General features: G+C 40.2%; 1 protein-coding gene across 1 annotated transcript; it reads left to right on the top strand.

Annotated features, from left to right (window-relative positions):
* The first annotated feature begins 13,077 nt into the window (after positions 1-13,077).
* LOC131508620 (olfactory receptor 7A10-like) lies at positions 13,078-19,685 on the top strand. The gene is made up of 4 exons (XM_058723584.1): positions 13,078-13,527; positions 13,813-13,970; positions 17,901-18,063; positions 19,582-19,685. The coding sequence occupies exons 1-4, from the start codon at positions 13,173-13,175 to the stop codon at positions 19,683-19,685; spliced, it is 780 nt and encodes a 259-aa protein (XP_058579567.1). The 5' UTR covers positions 13,078-13,172.
* Positions 19,686-26,098: the final 6,413 nt, after the last annotated feature.

Below are 26,098 nucleotides of genomic sequence, written 5' to 3'. Positions count from 1 at the left end.
GGAACTCTTGAGTGAATAAAAGACAAAAGAAAACAAAAGGATTAAAAGCAACAAAGTCTAGAAAAGACCAGAAAACTTCACTAGAAAAACACGAACTCTACAGGCAAGAGAATGGCACTAAAATCACATCTTTCAGTACTCATTCTAAATGTCAATGGACTAAATGCTCCAATAAAAAGACATTGGGTACCAGAATGAATAAGAAACCAAGACCATATATGCTGCTTAAAAGAGACTCGTTTTAGACCCAAAGACACCTGCAGATTGAAAGTAAGGAGATGGAGAACCATCTATCGTCCTAATGGTCATCAAAAGAAAGCTGGAGTAGCCATACTCATGTCATACAAACTAGATTTTAAAGTAAAGACTGTAACAAGAAATGATGGATATCATAATTCAGGACTGTATCCACCAAGAAGATACAACAATTGTAAATATTTATGCCCCCAAAGTGGAAGAAACCACATATATAAATCAATTAATCACAAACAGAAAGAAACTCATTGATAAGAATACCATAATAGTAGGGGATTTCAACAACTCATTTAGATCAATGGATATATTATATAAGCAGAAAAATCAACAAGGAAACAATGGCTTTGAATGACACCGAATCAGATGGACTTAACATATATATTCAGAACATTTCATCCTAAAGCAGCAGAATACACAGACAGTCTTCTCAAGTGCACATGGAACATTCTCAAGAATAGATCACATCCTTGGTCACAAAACAGCCCTCAACAAGTACAGAAAGATCAAGATCATACCTTGCATGTTTTCAGACCACAACACTATGAAGCTTGAAATCAAACACAAGAAAAAAATTGTAAAGACCATGAAAATGCTGAGATGAAAGAACATCCTAAAAAGAATGAATGGGTTAACCAAGAAATTAAAGAGGAAATTAAAAAGTACATGGAACTCAATGAAAATGAAACACAACAGGTCAAAACCTCTGAGATGGAACAAAGGCAAACATAAGAGGAAACTATATAGCAATCCATGACTTCCTAAAGAAGGAAGAAAAGTTTCAAGCACACAACCTAAACTTACACCTAAAAGAGCTGGAAAAGGAACAGCAAATAAAGCCCAAAACCAGCAGAAAAAAGGAAATAATATACAGTAAAAATCAATGATATCAAAATCAAAACAAAAAAAAAAAACACAATAGAACAGATCAATGAAACCAGGAGATGGTTCTTTGAACAAATTAACAAAATTGATACACCACTAACCAGATGGATCAAAAAGAAAAAGAAAAGGACCTAAATAAATAAAATAAAAAAGGAAAGAGGGGAGATCAAAACCAACACTGCAGAAATACAAACAATAATAAGAGAATATTATAAGCAAATATATGGCAACAAATTGGACAATCTGGAAGAAATAGACAAGTTCCTAGAAACATATAAACTACCAATACTGAAACAGGAAGAAATATAAAACTTCAACAGACCCATAATCAGTATGAAGAAATTGAATCACTAATGAAGAATATCCCAACAAACCAAAGTTCAGAGCTGGATGGCTTTCCAGTGGAATGCTACCAAATATTTAAAGAAAAGTTAATGCCTATTCTTGTGAAGCTATTCCAAAAAAACAGAAATGGGAGGAAAACTTCCAAACTCATTCTGCAAGGCCAGCATTACCTTGATTCCAAAACCAGACAAAGACCCCACTAAAAAAGAACTACAGACCAATTTCTCTGATGAATATGGATGCAAATTCTCAACAAGATACTAGCCAGCCATGTCCAACAATACATTAAAAGAATTGTTCACCATGATCAAGTGGGATTTATTCCTCAGATGCAGGGCTGGTTCAATATCCACAAATCAACCAATGTGATACATCACATCAATAAAAGAAAGGATAAGAACCACATGATCTTCTTAATAGGTGCTGAAAAAGAATTTGACAAAATATAGGATCCTTTCTTGATAAAAACCCTCAAGAAAGTAGGGATAGAAGGATCATACCTCAAGATCATAAGGGCCATATATGAAAGACCCACCATTAATATCATCCTCAAAAACAGAAACCTTTCCCCCTAAAGTCAGGAATACGACAAAGATGTCCACTCTCACTACTGTTATTCAACATAGTGTTGGAAGTCTTAGCCTCAGCAGTCAGACAAAACAAAGAAATAAAAGGCATCCATATCAACAAGGAGAAGTCAAATTGTCACTCTTTGTAGACAACATGATACTCCAAGTGGAAAGCCCAAAAGACTCCACCAAAAAGCTGCTCAAACTGATACACGAATTCAGCAAAATTGCAGGATACTAAATCAATGTACAGTAATCGGTTGCATTTCTTTTTTTAATTTTTTTTTTCTGAGAGAGAGAAAGACAGAGCATGAGCAGGGGAAGGGTAGAGTGAAAGGGAGACAGAGAATCCGAAGCAGGATCCAGGCTCTGAGCTGTCAGCACAGAGTCCGATGTGGGGCTCAAACTCGTGAACTGCAAGATCATGACCTGAGCTGAAGTTGGATGCTTAACTGACAGAGCCAGCCAGGCACCCATCAGTTATATCTCTATACACCAATAATGAAACAACAGAAAGAGAAATCAAGGAATAGATCCCATTTTCAATTACACCAAAGCCATATAATACCTAGGAATAAACCTAACCAAAAGAGGTAAAAAAAATATAAGGAATTAAGAAGACACCAAAAAAAAGGAAAAATATTCCATGCTCATACATTAGGAGAACAAATATTGTTAAAGTGTCAATACTACCCAAAGCAATCTACATATTCTATGCCGTTCCTATCAAAATAATACCAGCATTCTTCACAGAGCTAGAATAGACAATCCTAAATTTGTATGGAACCAGAAAAGATTCCGAACAGCCAAAGCAATCCTGAAAAAGAAAACGAAAGCTGGAGGCATCACAATCCCAGACGTCAAGCTGTATTACAAAGCTGTAACCATCAAGACACTATGGTACTGGCACAAATACAGACACATAGATCAATGGAACAGAACAGGGAACTCAGAAATGGACCTGGAAACATATGAACAACTAATACTTGACAAATAAGGAAAGAATATCCAATGGAAAAAAGATAGTCTCTTCAGCAAATGGAGTTGGGAAAACTCGACAGCAACATGCAGAAGGATCAACCTGGACCACTTTCTTACACCATATATGACAATACATTCAAAATGGATAAGATACTTAAACATAAGACAGGAACCTATCAAAATCCTACAGGAGAAAACAAGCAACAACCTCTTTGATCTCAGCTGCAGCATCTTCTTACTTGACATGTCTCTGAAGGCAAAGGAAACAAAAGCAAACATGAACTATTGGGACCCCATCAAGATAAAATGCTTCTACACAGTGAAGGAAACAATCAGCAAAACTAAAAGGCAACCGACAGAATGAGAGAAGATATTTGCAAATGATGAAGCAGATAAAGGGTTAGTACCCAAAATCTGTAAAGAACTTATCAAACTCAACATCCTAAGAACAAATATGCCAGGGAAGAAATGGGCCAAAGACATCAATAGACACTTTTCCAAAGAAGACATCCAGATGGCTAACAGACACATGAAAAGATGCTCAACATCAACCATCATCAGGGAAATACAAATCAAAACCACAATGAGATACCTCACACTTGTCTGAAGGACTGAAATTAACAACTTAGGCAACAACAGTTGTTGCCAATGGTGCAGAGAAAGAGGAACCCTTATACACTGCTGATGGGAATACAAACTGATGCAGCCACTCTGGAAAATGTATAGAGGTTCCTCAAAAAATAAAAAAAGAACTACCCCACAACCCAGCAATTTCACTACTAGGAATTTACCCAAAGGATTCAAAAATGCTGTTTCGAGGGGCACATACACCCAAGTTTTTATAGCAGCACTATCGACAATAGTCGAAGTATGGAAAGAGTCCAAATGTCCATCAACTCATGAATGGATAAAGAAGAAGTGGGATATATATACGTGGGATATTAGTTGGGATCAAAAAGAATGAGATCTTGCCATTTGTAACAACATGCATGGAACTAAAATGTATTATGCTTAGCGAAATAAGTCAGTCAGATAAATATCATTTGATTTCACTCATATGTGGAATTTAAGAAACAAAACAGATGAACATAGGGCAAGGGAAGTAAAAATAAGACAAAAACAGAGAGAGAGACAAACCATAAGAAAGTGTTAAATACAGAGAACAAACTGAGGGTTGCTGGAGGAGAGGTGGGGTGGGGGGTGGGCTAAATGAGTGATGGGCATTAATGAGGACACTTGTTGGGATGAGCACCGGGTGTAATATGTAAGTGATAAATCACTAAATTCTATTCCTGAAATCATTGATTTGGAATCAATGAAATGATTCCATGAAATCTCACTAATATTAACTAACTTGGATTTATATTTTAAAAATATAACAATAAATTAAAATTAAATAAATAAATAATAAATTAAAAGTAAATAAATAAATTCAATAAAGTAGCAGAACTTTAGAAAAAATTGAAATTCCAGCATATAAATAGAGGTATTAAGTTCCTTCATGATCTGATTAAAGAATCACAATTTCTGGTTGTAAAGAATTAAGCCTGCAATCACAGGTACTTCTTGAAAAATAGCCCTTTTATGGTTTCCTCTGAAAAATACATTTAGAGTTTCCTTTATGTCTTTGTTTTTTTTAATATGAAATTTATTGTCAAATTGGTTTCCATACAACACCCAGTGCTCATCCCAACAGGTGCCCTCCTCAATACCCATCACCCACCCTCCCCTCCCTCCCACCCCTCATCAACCCTCAGTTTGTTCTCACTTTTTAAGAGTCTCTGATGATTTGCCTCCCTCCCTCTCTAACTTTTTCTTTTTTTTCCCTTCCCCTCCCCAATGGTCTTCTGTTAAGTTTCTCAGGATCCACATAAGAGTGAAAACATATGGTATCTGTCTTTCTCTGTATGACTTATTTCACTTAGCATAACACTCTCTGGTTCCATCCACGTTGCTACAAATGCCCAGATTTCATTCTTTCTCATTGCCAAGTAGGATTCCATTGTGTATATAAACCACAATTTCTTTATCCATTCGTCAGTTGATGGACATTTAGGCTCTTTCCATCATTTGGCTCTTGTTGAGAGTGCTGCTATAAACATTGGGGTAAGTGCCCCTATGCATCAGCACTCCTGTATCCCTTGGGTAAATTCCTAGCAGTGCTATTGCTGGGTCATAGGATAGATCTATTTTTCATGTTTTGAGGAACCTCCACACTGTTTTCCAGAGTGGCTGCACCAGTTTGCATTCCCACCGGCAGTGTAAGAGGGTTCCCATTTCTCCACATCCTCGCCAGCATCTATAGTCTCCTGGTTTGTTCATTTTAGCCACTCTGACTAGCATGAGGTGATATCTCAGTGTGGTTTTGATTTGTATTTCCCTGATGAGGAATGACATTGAGCATCTTTTCATGTGCCTGTTGGCCATCTGGATGTCTTCTTTAGAGAAGTGCCTATTAATATCTTCTGCCCATTTCTTCACTGGATTACTTGTTTTTCGGGTGTGAAGTTTGGTGAGCTCTTTATAGATTTTGGAAACTAGCCTTTTGTCCGATATGTCATTTGCAAATATCTTTTCCCATTCCATCAGTTGCCTTTCAGTTTTGTTGATTGTTTCTTTTGTAGTGCAGAAGTTTTTATCTTGATGAGGTCCCAATGGTTCATTTTTGCTTTTGATTCTCTTGCCTTTGGAGATGTGTCAAGTAAGGAATTGCTGTCGCTGAGGTCAGAGAGGTTTTTTCCTGCTTTCTCCTCTAGGGTTTTGATGGTTTCCTTTATGTCTTTGTTCCTCAGGCTGTAGACGAAGGGTTCGGGATGGGCATGACCACAGTGTACATCACCAAGGCTACTGCACTTGAGTGGGAGCTCTGGGTAGCAGCAAACCTAAGGTACACTCCTAGGTTCATACAGAAGAATAAGGAGACAACTGAGAAGTGAGACGCACAGGTGGAAAATGCTTTATAATTGGCCTGAGCTGATGGGATCCCATGTATGCAGGAAACTTTCTTAGAATAAGAGTAAAGGACCCCAGCCAGGGGAGCACCACCCAGCATCACAGCTACAAAATGGAATAATATTTCCCATCTTCTCATTGCTGACATTTGGGGCTGGATAAATATATGTGTTTGGTGCTGTCCTATGGGTTATAGGTGTTTGGCAACATATTGGCCTTCACCCATGGCCAAATATCCCCAAGGACAAAATCATGCCTGGTTGAGAACCACTGTGCCAAGATTTGACAACTGGAAGCATCGTGACAGAACTCTCATCAAGGCTTCATCCAGGACTACATTTATAAGTGTGACATGATATGTAATAAAAATATATCTATGTGGCCATCATCCCCATTTTGACACAGAGGTAATAAAATTCTTCCAACTTCCTAAGTGATGAGAGTCATAAAGATGTCTTCTGTCAGGTGGGAACCTGGGTGAGTAAGTTGGTTAAGCATCCGACTCTTGATCTCAGCTCAGGTCATGATCTCACAGTTTGTGAGTTTGAGCTTCGCGTTGGGCTCTGCACTGACAGTTGGGTTTCTGTTGCTCTCTCTCTCTGTCTGCCCCTCTCCCTCTCATATGTGCATGTGCTCTCTCTCTCTCTCTCTCTCTCTCTCTCTCTCTCTCTCTCTCTCCCTCTCTCAAAATAAATAAATAAACTCAAATATATATATATATATATATATATATATATATATATATATATATATATATCTTCTATTAGATTAGTGGAGTGACTTTGGTAAAGCATCTAAGGAGAGGGGCTGCTGTGGAGGACTCAGCATGTGATTAGAAGACTGAAACTTTACATCCCAAACCCTGACTTCCAGGGGTGGAGGAGGCTCTGGAGACTGAGTCTAATCACCAATAGCCAATGATATAATCAGTTGCGTCTACATCACGAAGCTTCCATAAAACCCAAAAGGATGGTTCAGAGAGCTTTCAGGTTGGTGAACACATGGAGACAGGTAGAGTGGCATGCCTGGAGAAGGAATGGAAGCTCCACACCCTCTCCCCATACCTTGCCCTGTGCATCTCTTCTATCTGGCATCATCTCTCCCCAAAGGCAGCACAGCTCACGAGGGAAATACTCAAGAGACACGTGTAAACTTGAGCATGCACAAGCTCGCCTACTGAGTCCATCATTGGACCACCTAACCTCAGACCTGAGGTAGAGCTCCAGTTCTTGGTAGGAAAGGTCTAAAAGTACCTACCCCTGACTCAAACACTGAACCACAGCCTTACTACTCAAAGATGGGTCCACAGACCAGATGGGTGGCATCAGTACCTACTGAGAAGTGGTTACAATTACAGGATCTCTGAGCCCCACCTATGTCCTGCCGAATCAGAGTCCGAATTTCAACAGGATCCCCAAGTGATTCATAAATACATTAATGTTGGAGAAGTTCTGGTCTAGAGTGGTGTTTCTCAACTTCTCCACTGTTGACACTGTGCTAGATAATTCTCTGTGGTGGGGGCCGTCCTGTGCATTGTATGATATGGGGCACCATCCCTGTCCTCAACCCACTAGGTGCCAGTGGCACCTTCCTAGTTATGACAACCAAAACTTTCTCCCTTATCTTGTCAAGTGTTCTCTGAAGGCAAAATCACCCTTGGTTGAGAGCCACTGACCTAGCACATGAGAACTGGAAATATCTTGGTCAAAGCTCCTTCCTCCCTCAGTTCACAACTCTGAGTAGTTCATGCCACACTTCTGAGCCCCACTGTTACAACTGTACTTTAATAAGTGTGGACTTTTCAGGGTGCCTGGCTGGCTCAGTCAGTTAAGTGTCCAACTTCGGCTCAGGTCACGATCTCACGGTTCATGGTTTCCAGCCTCACATCTGGCTCTGTACTGACAGCTCAGAGCCTGGAGTCTGCTTCGGATTCTGTGTCTCCCTCTCTCTCTGCCCTTCCCCCATTAGTGCTCTGTATCTCTTTGTCTCTCAAAAATGAATAAAAACATTAAAAATTTTTAAAAAATAAGTGTGAACTTTTCTTTAATTCTACATATGAATGAAATGATATATCTGTCTTTCTCTGCCTGACTTATTTTGCTCAACATATTACAGTCTAGCTCAACCCACATGGGTGGGGAGAGAAGAGAGGGAAACAAACCACAAGAAAATCTTAACTATAAAGAACAAATGAGGATTGATTGAGGCAGGTGGGTGGGGATGGGCTAGATGGGTGATGAGGATGAAGGAGAACACTTTAGGATGACCACTGGGTGTTGTATGTAAGTGATGAATCACCGAATTCTACTCCTGAAACCAGTATCACACTGTATGTGAACTAACAAAAATTTAGATTAAAAAAAAAGAGTGGGCTTTTGTAAAAATGAAATAAGGCAATCCACACAGAAGTCTAAGATCAGTGTATGGTGCATAACATGATCTAAATATATCTCATAAGTAACGAGCTTTTTCATCTGGGACACTAAATGGAAGTTCTCAATTTGTGTTACCAGCATAAATCCCCTTACTGATTAGACAAAAACATCATGAACACAAGAGCACGGTACCCATAGGCTTATAGCAAATTAACATACCTCTCTCTCTTGTTGAGAGGAGAATAGCAATTTTCTAGAGAAACCGGGAAGTCTTTTCTGCCATTAAGACAATACTTTGGCGGTCCATGAGACCTGCTTAGGCAGGTACCTCGGTCTTAGATTTGGAGAAAACGTTAACTCAAAATTGGGGTAAGATATAAGGAGGTTAGACCTCTGGAAGGCCAGCAAGAGCATGGAGAAGAAATAACAAAAGTCAGATTCACCTGACTTCTAATCTGGTCTCCTGGGAACAGAGAATTAGTAGGAAAAAATTCTTTTCTGTCCAGACCAGTGGCCCAGAGGGAAACAAGATGCTCCAGCGTGGGACTAACAATGGAAACAGCGCCTAATGAGCAGACACAGGGAGCTGTAAATATCTCCTCTGCCGTCCTAACCATGGTGCTCCTTGTGCAGGACAGGACATGGTTGTTGCTCTCGGATTCCTAAGTCTGGCTGGGGGACCCATGCTTCACTCCTTCTTGCTGTCCTGTCTGGGAACAGAGCCTTGGTTTTCATCATCGACCATCAAGGGGGAATTTCGGTCCTCCACACAGAGACACTCCTCTTGTAGACCCCATCCAGGTGAGTCTGAGAGCTCAGCAGGTATTTCAGGGAAGGATCAGAAAGAATGGAACTTGAGAACCTTTTCTTGAGGTCACCTTAGAGCCTAAGCAGCCTGGCCCAGAGTCAAGAGATACCATGTTTGTTTGTTAGGTTGACTTTTAAAAATTTGAACACAATTTACTTAATACATTTTTTTAAAAGAAGTGTTTGTTGGACTCAGCAATACAAGGATCACTGGTGATGCTGAGCAGTGGGAATGGAAGTCAATTGGATGAGACTGAAGAAGGAAAAGGGGGCGGTGCGTAAAGAGGTTCCACTGAAATTAGCACGTATCCACGGAGTTTTGCAGCTAACGGGAGTAGGGAAACAGAGTAGGAGGCTTGGAGATATGAGCAGCGGGATGGGAGCATTTTACACTTTTTTTCATTTGGGGTACATTTAACTTGTTCTTTATTTCTTAGAAGGATCCAGCCTCCTGAAGGTAAATACTCCCTTGCGACAGTGGTTTTTGAGACACGCATTTCAAGTATCGTCTCTCTCTTTGGTATTTACCAGAAAGAAATAATAGACTTAGTATGACTGAAGGGATATGCCAAGGAGCGTTTTAGCCACAATTTTATTACCAAGGAGGCTGAATAGGTTTTAGACTTTGTTAAGCCACTTACTTCCTATATGCAAATTTTTTGGCAAGTATGTTGCTTTTCTGTACTGGGAACTGAGTGTTTTTATTGTTGTTTTATTTCATTCTTTCAAAAAACAATTGCAATCTTTCACCAAGTTTGCTGTTTGCCACTTAATATTTCTGTGGTGTGTAGATGTGTTTATGGGATTGAGAGAGAGTCTAGATATATTGTGTGCTCAGATCTCTCAGTTGGTCATATCGTGTTCCCCTCATTGCTTTTAAACATCGAAATTCTTCCACATCCTTACTAGTAAGAAGTGCTTTTCCATATATTGCTGTGTTATGTCACATCTGACTTTCCTTATTTCTGCCATTTTATATTTTGAAGTTAGATCTGTTTTTTTAAATAGGAATCACCTCCTGTCCTTATGTGCAACATGTTCTTTTGTATTTAACTAAAGATTCCCTACATCTTTTCCATCAGCATGATTGAGTCCATTTATGGTTACGTACAATAAAATTATAGCTTTAGCTACTGCTTCCTCCACCGTATGTTAAAAAGTATATTTTCCCATCATTTATTTCCAAGCTTTTACCCATTTCATCCTGAATCAGAGACTCGTGTGGATGTCACTACTGCTCTTTTACATCCTTTCTGTAAGACATTAGTGTTGGATCATTGTTCAATTTTGTTTAATACAGTTACTAGAATCCACCATGTTTAACACGATTTTCGTTTCCCTACTGTACTTTTTTAATACGTTCTCATGTTCTTAGAACTTGTTTCTATATGAATGCACACCTTTGTGACCAAAAGATGCAAACAAAGCAGGTGAGGCCCCTGCTCCTTTGGGTCCTATATTATCCTGGAGAAGACAGCAAAGAAGTAAGTGCTTATATGACATAGGGTCTTCAAGGATAACTCATAGAAAGAAAGGGGATGGATGGTACGGAATGTGCATTATTTTGCACAGTACAGTCTGGGAAGGTTTCTGCATGTCAGACAAGGAACAGAGTAACGGGACTGGAGTGTTCCCACTGGATGTGGCAAAGAAAGATAAAACCCCAGAGCCTGAGATAACAAAGGAAAGAATACCACCAAGGAAAGTGAGGAAAGGGTCAGCCACATCCACTGTTGGGCCACATAAAAACAGGCGTGGTCAAGTAGACAGGGAATAGGTACATTAATAACAATCAGGTCAGGGGCCCGAGGTGGACACCATGATGAGGCAAGTGGAGCCATCAGCCCGGGCTCCCTGGAGTCTGACCTAACATCAGCACCCACACTCACTACATTTTCTCTTGGCAACCAGGCTCCTATAATGGACTCGCCATTCACACTGCTTTTTTCCCACGTGAGCAGGCAACGGTCTTCTGTTAAAACTACTTTTCCCATTATACCAGTGGATTCCATTTTTTTGGACTGTCCACAGGAAACATGCCTTTGACATTATGATCCAGAATGTGTACACATGCAAATACACAAATCCACATGGATGCTCACACGTGCGTGCACACGCGCACACACACAAACTGAACTTTTTATATATATTCATTTTTATATATATTCATTTATATATATATGGATCCATATATATCCATTCATATGGATGCTGACACAAACACACACACACACACGGCTGAACAAACAGAATGACCACTCATAAACTAACAGGAAGGATCTATGCTGAACTTTTTATATATATTCATTTTTATATATATTCATTTATATATATATGGATCCATATATATCCATTCATATGGATGCTCACACAAACACACACACACACACACGGCTGAACAAACAGAATGACCATCATAAACTAACAGGAAGGATCTATGCTGAACTTTTTATATATATTCATTTATATATATATGGATCCATATATATCCATTCATATGGATGCTCACACAAACACACACACACACATGGCTGAACAAACAGAATGACCATCATAAACTAACAGGAAGGATCTATGCTGAACTTTTTATATATATTCACCTAATCTGTCGACCACCTTGGAGGGTGGATACCACTGCCCCCACTATACTAGTGAGAATATTAACATTTTAGAACAATTTGCTTGTCTTCCCAAATTCAAACAGTTAACATTCCTTGGTGGATCTAAAATTCAAAGCTCATTAACTGATCCCAAAGTTGTCCAAAGTTGTGTGTGTTTATCATATAGAAAAACCTGTTACCATTTGATCTTGATAAATCCCCGCTATTTTTGTATGCTGTGTATTTGCTTTCGTCAGTTGGGGATTTATTCCTTTTACTCATATTTCCAGTGGATGTTTATACTTCGTGTGTCTTGACACGATAAATACAGCACTCTTTTCTCTTTTGGAGAAATTGGATTTTGTTGCTTTATTAGTCATACTGGGCATATGGGGGGAAACCTAGGATTGGAATGCAGCCAGAACCAGGGAAGCTTTCTGATCATCACGATCTCCCAGGGACCACCTGGGCTTATGAGATCTTTCTCCCTGCTCTTCCTTTGCTCTGTCTCCTTCTGAGTTTTTTATACTTCTCTAAATGCAGAAGAGAAGAATGGTCATATTAAAATGGAGCAGCGTGTTTTCATGTTCATGGGAATCTTACCAACTGGAAATCGGGTACTTTTCTATATTCTTTAGGATAATGACAATTTGATATTGAGAACTTCACCTGTATCATTTCTTTCCTAAATATTGTAACTAGGGGTGAGAAGAACCCGTAGTCACCTGGCCCCAGAAGGCTGTGGTGGGCCAGTGTGGACCCTCGAAATACAGATGCCAGAATGTTAACCATCATTGGAAGTAAGAAGGAGATCTACTTTTATTCGCAGGATTCCTTAGGGACAAAATTAATGAAGTGCAAGGAACACTAGGCAAAGGAAGGGCTCCCTGTGTCGTGAAGTTTCAGCTGTAGCAGGGAGGCCACCTCGTTCCTCAACAGTCCCTGCCATCACCTCTCTCTTACTCATTTCTTGACCATACTGCCTCCATTTTTATACCTGGGTACCCGAAACAAATGCCTTCCTCAGGGCCTTTGAACTGGCTTTTCTTCCTGCAGAGCCCACACTTCCCCAGATAACCTCATGTCTTCCGTGCACATATCCCAGAAGTCTCTCTTCAAATGTCACCTTGCTTTTAGGTCTTCCTGAACTCCCCGTAAAGATAATAACCCAACCATTTTCTTTTATGCCTGCTTTTCCCCCGCACACATCATTGTAATTATAGCATTTCTGCCATGTTACTAGTGCCCATTTGTGCTAATATTAATCTTTTTTTTTTTTTCTAATTTCTAGTCACCACCACCACCACATGGCACCAGGCAATGATACTCAAATTTCAGAATTTCTTCTTCTGGGATTATCAGATGAACCAGAATTACAGCCCATCATATTTGGGCTTTTCCTCTCCATGTACCTGATCATTGTGTTTGGAAACCTGCTCATCGTCCTAGCTGTCAGTTCTGACTCCCACCTCCACACACCCATGTACTTCTTCCTGGCCAACCTGTCCTTTGTGGACATCTGCTTCACCTCTACTGTCATCCCAAAGATGCTCTGGAACATCCAGACTCAGAGCAAAGTCATAACCTATGCAGGCTGCATCACACAGATGTACTTTTTCCTACTCTTTGTAGAATTAGACATCTTTCTCCTGACTGTGATGGCTTACGACCGCTTTGTGGCCATCTGTCACCCCCTGAACTACATGGTCATCATGAACCCCCGGCTCTGTGGACTGCTGGTTCTGGTGTCCTGGATCATGTGTGCCCTGAATTCCTTGTTAGAAAGCTTAATGGTATTGCGGCTGTCCTTCTGTACAGTCTTGGAAATCCCCCACTTTTTCTGTGAACTCAATCAGATGATCCAACTTGCCTGTTCTGACACTTTTCTCAATAACATGGTGATGTATTCTGGAATTATGCTGCTGGCTGGTGGTCCCTTTGTTGGGATCCTTTACTCTTACTCTAAGATAGTTTCCTCCATACGTGGGATCTCATCAGCTCAGGGCAAGTATAAGGCATTTTCCACCTGTGCGTCTCACCTCTCAGTTGTCTCCCTATTTTATTGTACTGGCCTGGGAGTGTACCTTAGCTCTGCTGCTACCCAGAGCTCCCACTCAAGTGCCACAGCCTCAGTGGTGTATACAGTGGTCACACCCATGCTGAACCCCTTCATCTACAGCCTGAGGAACAAAGACATGAAGGGGGCTCTGATGCGGAGAAAGGGGAACACTTTTGCAGTGTTGGTGGGAATGCAAACTGGTGCAGCCACTCTGGAAAACAGGATGGAGGTTCCTCAAGAAATTAAAAACAGAACTACCCAACGATCCAGCAATTGCACTACTAGGTATTTATCCAAAGGACACAAAAATGCTGACTCGAGGGGGCACACACACCCCCATGTTTTTAGCAGCACTATCAAAAATAGCCAAATTAGGGAAGGAGACTAAATTTCCCTTGACCGATGAATGGATAAAGAAGATGTGGTGTATATATATAATGGAATATTCTCGGTGATCAAATAAATGAAATCTTGCCATTTGCCACTTGCCATTTGTGGATGGAAGTAGAGTGTATTACGCTAAATAAGTCAGCCAGAGAAAGACAAGTATATGATTTTGCTCGTGTGGAATTTAAGAAACACAACAGATGCACATAGGTCAAGAGATATAAAAATAAAACAAGATAAAAACAGAGAGGGAGGCAAACCAAAAGAGACTCTTAAATACAGAGAACAAACAGAGGGTTGCTGGGGGTGGGGGGGAGATGGCTTAAATGGGTGATGGGCATTAAGCAGGGCACCTGCTGTGCCCTGCTGTGATGAGCACTGGGTATTACATGTAAGTGGTGAATCATTGGGTTCTACTGCTGAACCAATACTACACCAAACGTTAACTAACATGAATTTCAATAAAAAAACAAAAAGCAAACTGGGTTCAAAATCCCTTATTACTCTTTTCAGATACTGAGGTGACTTTTTATAAGAACAGAATTTTCTGGAATAAGAACCGTAAGTTGCAAGTTCATGAGAGATCTGGTTGTATTAAATTATTTATCACACACCTGCCTTAATAAAAGGTGAAATGTTAAAAAAAAAAAAAAGATTGTAGACCATGTGGCTCCATTTGTGTATAATTCAAGAAGATGCACACTAAGCTTTAATTTCTCTGTTATATTATTGTGAAGATGTAATCCAACTGAGCCTCCATATCCTTATTTCTGAAGGTAATGTGGGGTAATGAGCCCTAACTCCAGACAGATGGTGTGAGGAATAAATGAAAGGCGTAGAGCACTTTGTTGGATCTGAAGAAAATATTCAAGGTTAAGGGTGTGATATGTATATGTGTGTGTTCGTTTATGTCCATCTTTCTCTCAAATAAACACATTAATATGCATACATGTAGACGCACAGAGGACTTACTAAAATCCCATCTATTATGTTGAAAGAAAATGTTAAATATGGCGGAGGAGGGTGGGGAGGATCGTAATGAAAAGAATAAACATTCAAGTCAACGTAAACTAGAAAGAATAGAATTTTGACACAAAGACTTAAATGGAACAGGTGACCTCAATTTTAAAAAGGAATTGTCTTTGGGGCGCCTGGGTGGCGCAGTCGGTTAAGCGTCCGACTTCAGCCAGGTCACGATCTCACGGTCCGTGAGTTCGAGCCCCGCGTCAGGCTCTGGGCTGATGGCTCGGAGCCTGGAGCCTGTTTCCGATTCTGTGTCTCCCTCTCTCTCTGCCCCTCCCCCGTTCATGCTCTGTCTCTCTCTGTCCCAAAAATAAATAAAAAACGTTGAAAAAAAAAAAAATCTAAAAAGGAATTGTCTTTGGGGCGCCTGGGTGGCGCAGTCGGTTAAGCGTCCGACTTCAGCCAGGTCACGATCTCGCGGTCCGTGAGTTCGAGCCCCGCGTCGGGCTCTGGGCTGATGGCTCGGAGCCTGGAGCCTGTTTCCGATTCTGTGTCTCCCTCTCTCTCTGCCCCTCCCCCGTTCATGCTCTGTCTCTCTCTGTCCCAAAAATAAATAAAAAATGTTGAAAAAAAATCAAAAAAAATAAATAAATAAAAATAAAAAGGAATTGTCTTTTATATATACAATGGAATCCTACTTGGCAATGAGAAAGAATGAAATATGGCCATTTGTAGCAACGTGGATGGAACCGGAGAGTGTTACGCTAAGTGAAATAAGTCATACAGAGAAAGACAGATACCTTATGTTTTCACTCTTATGTGGATCCTGAGAAACTTAACAGAAGACCATGGGGGAGGGGAAGGGAAAAAAAAAGGTTAGAGAGGGAGGGAGGCAAACCATAAGAGACTCTTAAAAACTGAGAACAATCTGAGGGTTGATGGGGGGTGGGAGGGAGGGGGGGTGGGTAATTGGGTATTGAGGAGGGCACCTGTTGGGATGAGCACTGGGTGTTGTATGGAAGCCAATTTGACAATAAATTTCATATTAAGAATAAATAAATAATAAAAAGGAATTGTCTTTTATCTCAAATCTTCAAAGGCCTCAGAGTCAAAACCACATTTACATGTATGTAGTGAGAAATCATTGTCCAGCAAGTAGGGCAGAATATCTCCAAACTGAAACTAAATTCTTTCCATTTAAGGTAGGATTTCAATACCAAATGCCTTTACCCAAGGGAAAGTTCACTGAATGAATTGAAAGGCTCAAATCCTGCTCCTATAAACAATATATTTCTGAACAAACTTCTGCATTCGATTCCTGATGCTGCTACAATAAATGACTACACTTGTGGCTTAAAACGAAGATTTAGGGGCGCCTGGGTGGCGCAGTCGGTTAAGCGTCCGACTTCAGCCAGGTCACGATCTCGCGGTCCGTGGGTTCGAGCCCCGCGTCAGGCTCTGGGCTGATGGCTCGGAGCCTGGAGCCTGTTTCCGATTCTGTGTCTCCCTCTCTCTCTGCCCCTCCCCCGTTCATGCTCTGTCTCTCTCTGTCCCAAAAATAAATAAAAAACGTTGAAAAAAAAAAAATTTAAAAAAAAAAAACGAAGATTTATCCAAAGTTTCTAGGTCAGAAGCCTGAAATGGGTCTCGCTGGGCTAAAATTAAGAGATCGTCAAGGCTGTGATCCTTCTGGACACTCCAGAAGAGAATTCACTCCCTTTCCTATTTCTATTTTTTAGTGGCGACCTGCATTTTTTGTCTAGTGGCCCTTCCTCTAGCCCGCAGCATTGTGTCTGAAAATGTCTCTCTGATTCCAATTCTTTTCTTCCATCTTCTGCATTTAAAATGTTTGTTTGTTTGTTTGTTTTGAGAGAGAGAGAGACAGGGAGAAAGAGACCAAGCATGAGCAGGGGAGGGCCAGAGAGAGAGAGGGAGAGAGAGAATCCCCCGCATGCTCTGCTCTGTCAGCACAAAGCCAGAAATGGGGCTCAGTCCCACAAACTGTGAGATCATGACCTGAACCAAAATCAAGAGCTGCACTATTAACTTAGTGAGCCACCCAGGCACCCCCTTCCTCTTTCACATTTAAAGGACCGCTGTGATCGCTCTAATCCCATCCCGATAATCTAGGCTAATCTTTTTTTTTTTTTATCAAATTCAGTGATTAGCCGACTTATTCCACCTCCTGGCTACATTCCTCTTAGTCTGTAAACCAAGGTTTTCAAAAGTTCTTTGGATTAGGATGTGGACATCTTTTGGAAGCCCTTATTCTGCCTACTCCATAGTTTTTGCTCAAATATAAATTATTTGCTGTCACTCAAGAGCCCTTAGGTAAAAGCATTGAACACAGAATTTATCAACACCTAGAGAGTTATGTGAAAAACTTGTCCTTCAAAATCACATATACAGAAGATTCCTGGTGGAGAAGACCTAGAACTGCCTACACGTGTCTCTAACACAGGAGCACAGCCTTGCTCTCAAGCTGTGCTCCACAGACCAGGACCCACAGCATCAACACCACCGGGGAGTTTATTAGAAACACAGAGTCCCTGGAGACCTGGAGACCTAATGCATCATAATTGGCATTTTAAATACAAACTCTGGCGATTTGGACACACAATGCAGGTAGAGCAGTGCTGGTCTCAAATAATATTTCTCACCTTCTCACCGTTGACATTTGGGGCTGGGTGAATATTTGTATTGGGTGCTGTCCTATGGGTTATAGGTGTTTGGCAACATCCTTTCACACATGGCCAAATATCCCCACGGGCCAACTCCTGCCTGGTTGAGAACCGCTGTGCCAGGGTTTGAGAACTGGAAGCATCGTGACCGAATTCCAATCAAGGCTTCATCCAGCATGACAATTTATAACTGCGATATTATGATTTGTAATAAAAAAAATTATTTGGTCTACATCCCCATTTCTGGTACAGAGCTCCTAAAACTCTTCCAATTTCCTAAGTGATGGGAGTCATAAAGACGTCTTGTGTTGAGGGGGAGGGGCATCCGGGTGGCGGTCAGGAAAGGGTCCAACTCTTGATATCATCTCACGATTTGTGAGATCTTCACTGTTAGCACAGAGGCTGCTTGGGATTCTCTCTCTCTTTCTCTCTCTCTCTCCAAACCCCTCAAAATAAATCAATGTAGTTAAGGGGGAAAAAATGTCTTCTGTCAGGTTAATGAAGTGACGTTGAGAGGGGCTACTGGCCAGGAAGACCAACCATGTTATTAGAAGACTGAAACTTCACATCCCAGCCCCTGACCTCCTGGGAAGAAGGAGGGTCTAAGATTGAGTCTAATCACCAATGGCCAATGATTTAATCAACTGTGTCTACATAGTGAATCTTCCCTAAAACCCAAAAGGATGGTTCAGAGAGCTTTCAGGTTGGTGAATGTGAGATGTGTGGGAGATGGTTTATTTTCAGAAATACCAAATAGGGAGGAGCCACTTTGGCAGAATAGCCTGGAAGCTTTTTGTGTGTCTCGCGTCCATGAAGTACAGCCAGACCGACACTAAACCATCCTACACACCTAGAAAACCGATTGGAAGATTAACACAACAATCTGCGCAATCTGAACCACAGAATTCAGCAGGTACGCGGCACGAAGAGCTGAACTTGGGGAGCAAGAAGCCCCGAAGGTAGGGAACCCCTTTTGCAGGCGGAGAGAGGACGGAGACTGTGGAGGGAGGGAGCATACGGGAAAAGCACCTCTCCCCAAAAGCAGCTGGAGAGAAAGTGGAAAACTGGAAACAGCCGCAGGGACGAAACTACAAAGGGAGAAAGGAGAAAGGAGAGGGTTTAAATTCCATTCAGACTGTAAACAAGGGGAGCGCAAAGGCTGCAACTCCGCAGCTCCCTACCTGGCGGTGCTCTGGTGGGAAGGGCGAATCCCCAGGAACAGAGTGGGGTCCGGGGGGTTCTCGGGCCACACGGGGAAAAGCGGTTCCACCTGGTCCCAGCAGACCCAGGAAGGCGGCCACATTCGCTGGTGCTGGGACAAGGTCGTCGAGGGTGAAGCCTGGTGCCAGATGTGTGTTGTGATTTTCCACGGTCCCTGAAACGCTGAGGCTACACCGTCTCGCGATCTTTTTGGGGGGCGGGCTGACACCTGGCCGCAGTCTCGGGGCACCGGCACCAGCAGGGTCCGGCAAGCGTTCCTGGGTGCAGCCGCCATTCGGCCATTGCTCATTCGGCCACTGCTCGGTGAGACCCTCCCCCAGAGGGGCGGAGCGGGTCAAAGCCGCAGTCCTTAGGAAGTAAGGGGCCGGGGAAAACAGCCGCATCTGAGACAAAACTTGGGAGAGAGGTACTGCCTGGGGCCTGGTCACGGAGAGTGGAAAAGCAGGGAGTGGATGAGAGCTGAAAACGGAGGACCGGTGCGCGATTGCCAATCCGGGAGAACAGACTGGGTGGCTGGGTGGCGCCATTTTTCACCGCTCCTGCGCATGCGCCTGCGCGCCGACAAGCCCTGCAGCAATCCACCCCAGGAGGCTAGCAGCGCCATCTAGTGGAGAGCGGAGCCGTTACAATGAGCCCTGCCCAACTGGGCCAACTTCGCTCTTCAAGAACACAAACCTCACTGCCGGCTTCATTTCTGGACTATAAAGAGCTACATGGACTGATTCTAGGGGAAAACGAAGCAATTTCAGTCCTATTTCAATCTGTTAGCAGGTTCATCTATTCAATTTTTTCTCTCTTACAATTCTTTTCTTTTTCTTGAATACAGAAAGTGAAACAACTCATTTTTATTTTCAATTTTTCTTAAAAATATGTCTTTAATTTTTGTTACTATATTTTTTACTTTGGTGTAAATTTTTTCAACTTCCACTTTACTTCCATCATTTTATTTTAGTCTACTTCAGTATACCCACCTTTTCAAATGTTCAAACAATTTCTTTTTTTTCTTTTTCTTTTTTCTTTTTCCTTTTTCTTTTTCTTGAATGCAGAAAGAGAAAAACTTCAGTTTTACTTTCAATTTCTTTTAAAAATATTTTTATTTAATTTTTATTACTATATTTTTTGGTTTTACGTAATTTTTTTCAAATTCTATCTCACTCCCATCATTTTATTTTAGTCTATACAGTGTATTCACTTTTTCAAATTTTCAAACGATTTCTTTTTTTTTCTTTTCTTTTTTCTTTTTCATTTTTCTTTTTTCTTAAATACAGAAAATGAAAAAATTCATATTTCTTTTTAATTTTTATTAAAAATAGTTTTTTTAATTTTTTCTACTATATTCTCTACTTCTGTGTATATTTTTTCAAATTCTATTTTACTCACATCATCTCATGTTAATCTACTTTGGTGTATTCATTTTTTCAAATTCTCAAACAATTTCCTTTTTTTTCTCTAATCCGTCAAACCACTTCCAACACCCAGACCAAAACAAACCTAGGATCTAGCATCATCTATTTGTGTGTGTGTGTGTGTGTGTGTGTGTGTGTGTGTGTTTATTTTTAATTTTAATATTTTTTTAATTTTAATTTTTTTAATTTCAATTTTTTGACATCATTAATTACTTTTGTCCCTTCAAAATGACAAAATGAAGGAATTCACCCCAAAAGAAAGAGCACAAACAAACGTCAGCCAGGGATTTAACCAACACAGATACAAGCAAGATGTCTGAACCAGAATTTAGAATCATGATAATAAGAATACTAGCTAGAGTCAAAAATAGATTAGAAGCCTTTCTGCAGAGATAAAAGAAGTAAAAAATAGCCAGAATGAAATTTAAAATGCTATAACTGAGCTGCAATCATGGATGGATGCAATGGTGGCAAGGATGGACGAGGCAGAACAGAGAATCAGAGATATACAGGACAAACTTATAGAGAAGAACGAAGCAGAAAAAAAGAGGGAGATTAAGGCAAAAGAGCACGATTTAAGAATTAGAGAAATCAGTGACTCATCAAAAAGGAACAACATCAGAATCATAGGGGTTCCAGAGGAGGAAGAGAGAAATAGGGGTAGAAGGGTTATGTGAGCAAATCATAGTGGAAAACTTTCCTAACCTGGGGAAAGACACAGACATCAAAATCCAGGAAGCACAGAGGACTCCCATTAGATTCAACAAAAACTGGCCATCAACAAGGCATATCATAGTCAAATTCACAAAATACTCAGGCAAGGAGAGAATCATAAAAGCAGCAAGGAAAAAAAATCCCTAACCTACAAGGGAAGACAAGGGAAATAGGAGATAGGCAGCAGACCTATCCACAGAAACTTGGCAGGCCAGAAAGGAGTGGCAGGATATATTCAGTGTGCTGAGTCAGGAAAATATGCAGCCAAGAATTCTTTATCCAGCAAGGCTGTCATTCAAAATAGAAGGAGAGATAAAAAGTATCCCAGACAAACAAAAATTAAAGGAGTTTGTGACCACTAAACCAGCCCTGCAAGAAATTTTAAGGAGGACTTCTGAGGAGAGAAAAGATGAATATATATATAAATAAATAAATACCAAAAGCAACAAAAGATTAGAAAGGACAAGAGAACATCACCAGAAACTCCAACTCTACAAGCATCATAATGGCAATAAATTCATATCTTTCAGTACTCACTCTAAACGTCAATAGACTGAATGCTCCAATCAAAAGACATAGTGTAACAGAATGGATAAGAAAATAAGACCCATCTATATGCTGTTTACAAGAGACCCATTTTAAACCTAAAGACACCTTCATTCACATTGAAAATAAGGGGATGGAGCCATCTATCATGCTAATGGTTGCCAAAAGAAAGCCAGAGTAGCCATACTTATATCAGACAATTTAAACTTTAAAATAAAGATTGTATCAAGAGATGACAGAAGGGCATTATATCATAATCAAGGGGTCTACCCACCAAGAAGACCTAACAGTTGTAAACATTTATGTGCCAAATGTGGAAGCACCCAAATATATAAATCAGTTAATCACAAACAAAAAGAAACTCATTGATAATAATACCATAATAGTAGGAGACTTCAACACCCCACTCACAGCAATGGATAGATAATCTAATCAAAAGATCAACAAGGAAGCAATGGCTTTGAATAACACATTGGACCAGATGGACTCCACAGATATATTCAGAACATTTCATCCTAAAGCAGCAGAATATACATTCTTCTCCAGTGCACATGGAACATTCTCCAGAATAGACCATATACTGGGACACAAATCAGCCCTAAGTAAGTACAAAAAGATCAAGATCATATCGTGCATATTTTCAGACCACAATGCTATGAAACTTGAAATCAACCACAAGAATTTGGACAGGTAACAAATACTTGGAGACTGAAGAGCATCCTACTAAAGAATGAATCGGCTAACCAAGCAGTTAAAGAGGAAATTAGAAACTATATGGAAGTCAGTGAAAATGATAACACCACAACCCAAAACCTCTGGGATGCAGCAAAGGTGGTCATAAGAGGAAATTATATAGCAATCCAGGCCTTCCTAAAGAAGGAAGAAAGATCTCAGATACACAACCTAACCTTATGCCTTAAGGAGCTGGAAAAAGAACAGCAAATAAAATCCAAAACCAGCAGAAGGCAGGAGATAATAAAGATTAAAGCAGAAATTAATGCTATCAAAACAAACAAAACAAAACAGTAGAACAGATCAATGAAACCAGAAGCTGGTTCTTTGAAAGAATTAACAAAATTGATAACCCCCTAGCCAGTTTGATCAAAAAGAAAAAGGAAAGGACCCAAATAAATAAAATCAAGAATGAAAGAGGAGAAATCACAACCAACATAGCAGAAATATAAACAATAATAAGAGAATATTATGAGCAATTATATACCAATAAAATGGGCAATCTGGAAGAAATGGACAAATTCCTAGAAACATATACACTACCAAAACTGAAACAGGAAGAAATAGAAAATTTGAACAGACACATAACCAGTAAAGAAATCCAAGTAATAATCAAAAATCTCCTAAAAAATAAGAGTCTAGGACCAGTTGGCTTTCCAGAAGAATTCTACCAAACATTTAAAGAAGAGTTAACACTTATTCTCTTGAAGCTATTCCAAAAAATAGAAATAGAAGGAAAACTTCCTAACTCTTCCTATGAAGCCAGCATTACCTTGATTCCAAAACCAGACAAAGACCCCACTAAAAAGGAGAACTATAGACCAACTTCCCTGATGAACATGGATGCAAAAATCCTCAACAAGATATTAGCCAACTGGATCCAACAATACATTAAAAAAATTACTCACCATGACCAAGTGGGATTTATCCCTGGGATGCAGGGCTGGTTCAGTATCCACAAAACAATTAACGTGACTCATCATATCAATAGAAGAAAGGACGAGAACCATATGATCCTCTCAATAGATGAAGAGAAAGCATTTGACAAAACACAGCAATGTTTCTTGATAAAAACCCTCAAGAAAGTAGGGATAGAAGGATCACACCTTGAGATCATAAAAGCCATATATGAATGACCCAACACTAATATCATCCTCAATGGGGAAAAACTGAGAGCTTTCCCCCTAAGGTCAGGAACAAGACAGAGATGTCCACTCTCGCCACTGTTATTCAACATAGTATTGGAAGTCTTAGCCTCTGCAATCAGACAATACAAAGAAATGAAAGGCATCCAAATCAGCCAGGAGGAAGTCAAGTTTTCACTCTTTGCAGATGACATGATACTCTATATGAAAAACCCAAAAAATTCCACCAAAAACTGCTAGGACTGATTCATGAATTCAGCAAAGTTGCAGAATATAAAATCAATGCGCAGAAATCGGTTGCATTCCTATACACCAACAATGAAGCGTCAGAAAGAGAAATCAAGGAATCGATCCATTTACAGTTGCACAAAAAAACCATAAAATACCTAGGAATAAATCTAACCAAAGAGGTGAAAAATCTATACACTGAAAACTATAGAAATCTTATGAAAGAAATTGAAGAAGACACGAAGAAATGGAAAAAGATTCCATACTCCTGGATAGGAAGAACAAATATTGTTAAAATGTTGATACTACCCAAAGCAATGTACATATTCAATGCAATCCCTATCAAAGTAACGCCAGCATTCTTCACAGAGCTAGAACAAATAATCCTAAAATTTGTATGGAACCAGAAAAGACCCCGAATAGCCAAAGCAATCTTGAAAAAGAAAACCAAAGCAGGAGGCATCACAATCCCAGACTTCAAGCTATACTACAAAGCTGTAATCATCAAGACAGTATGGTACTGGCACAAGAACAGATACTCAGATCAATGGAACAGAATAGAGAACCCAGAAATGGACCCACAAACGTCTGGCAAACTAATCTTTGACAAAGCAGGAAAGAGTATCCGATGGAATAAAGACAGCAAGTGGCTCTGGGAAAACTGGACAGCAACATGCAGAAAAATGAACTTGGACCACTTTCTTACACCATACACAAAAATAAACTCAAAATGGATGAGAGACCTCAATGTAAGACAGGAAGCCATCAAAATCCTTGAGGAGAAAGCAGGCAAAAACCTCTTTGATCTTGGCTGCAGCAACTTCTTACTCAACAGAAGCAAGGGAAACAAAAGCAAAAAGGAACTACTGGGACCTCATCAAAATAAAATCTTCTGCACAGCAAAGGAAATAATCAACAAAACTAAAAGGCAACTGACAGAATGGGACAAGATATTTGCAAATGACATATCAGATAAACGGTTAGTATCCAAAATCTATAAAGAACTTATCAAACTCAACACCCAAAAACCAAATAATCCAGTGAAGAAATGGGCAAAAGACATGAATAGACACTTCTCCAAGGAAGACATCCAGATAGCCAACCAACACATGAAGAGATGCTCAACATCACTCATCATCAAGGAAATACAAATCAAAACCACACTGAGATATCAACTCACACCTGTCAGAATGGCTAACATTAACAACTCAGGCAACAACAGATGTTGGTGAGGATGCAGAGAAAGAGGATCTCTTTTGCACTGTTGGTGGGAATGCAAGCTGGTGCAGCCACTCTGGAAAACAGTATGGAGGTTCCTCAAAAAATTACAAATAGAACTATCCTATGACCCAGCAATTGCACCACTAGGCATTTATCCACGGGATACAGGTGTGCTGTTTCGAAGGGACACATGCACCCTCATGTTTATAGCAGCACTATCAACAATAGCCAAAGTATGGAAGGAGCCCAAATGTTCATCGATGGATAAATGGATAAAGAAGATGTGGTGTGATATATATATATATATATATATATATATACACACACACAATGAAGTATTACTCGGCAATCAAAAAGAATGAAACCTTGCCATTTGCAACTATGTGGATGGAACTGGAGGGTATTATGCTAAGTGAAATTAGTCAGTCAGAGAAAGACAAAAGTCATATGACTTCACTCATATGAGGACTTTAAGAGACAAAACAGATGAACATAAGGGAAGGGAAACAAAAATAATATAAAAACAGGGAGGGGGACAAAACAGAAGAGACTCATAAATAAGGAGAACAAACTAAAGGTTGCTAGAGGGGTTGTGGGAGGGGGAATGGGCTAAATGGGTAAGGGACATTAAGAAATCTACTCCTGGGGCACCTGGGTGGCACAGTCAGTTAAGCGTCCGACTTCAGCCAGGTCACGATCTCGCGGTCCGTGAGTTCGAGCCCCGTGTCAGGCTCTGGGCTGATGGCTCAGAGCCTGGAGCCTGTTTCCGATTCTGTGTCTCCCTCTCTCTGACCCTCCCCCGTTCATGCTCTGTCTCTCTCTGTCCCAAAAATAAGTAAAAAAAAGTTGAAAAAAAAATTAAAAAAAAAAAAAAAGAAATCTACTCCTGAAATCATTGTTGCACTATATGCTAACTAATCTGGATGTAAATTTTAAAAAATAAAAAAAAAAATTAAAAAAAAGAAATGCAACCAATTTCTGTGCATTGATTTTATATCCTGCTACTTTGCCGAATTCATGGATCAGTTC

Source organism: Neofelis nebulosa, chromosome 4 (assembly GCF_028018385.1).
Source record: "Neofelis nebulosa isolate mNeoNeb1 chromosome 4, mNeoNeb1.pri, whole genome shotgun sequence".
NCBI classification, from domain to species: domain Eukaryota; kingdom Metazoa; phylum Chordata; class Mammalia; order Carnivora; family Felidae; genus Neofelis; species Neofelis nebulosa.
This window is presented reverse-complemented; position numbering and strand designations above follow the sequence as displayed.

Excerpts from the sequence above, each read along its gene's own strand:
- LOC131508620 (XM_058723584.1), top strand. The coding sequence starts at position 13,173 with ATGTACCTGATCATTGTGTTTGGAAACCTGCTCATCGTCCTAGCTGTC. Across the intron at positions 13,528-13,812 it reads TCTGGTGTCCTGGATCATGT|TTGTCTCCCTATTTTATTGT; the intron begins GTGCCCTGAATT and ends CTCACCTCTCAG. Across the intron at positions 13,971-17,900 it reads GGAACAAAGACATGAAGGGG|GTGTTTGGCAACATCCTTTC; the intron begins GCTCTGATGCGG and ends TATGGGTTATAG.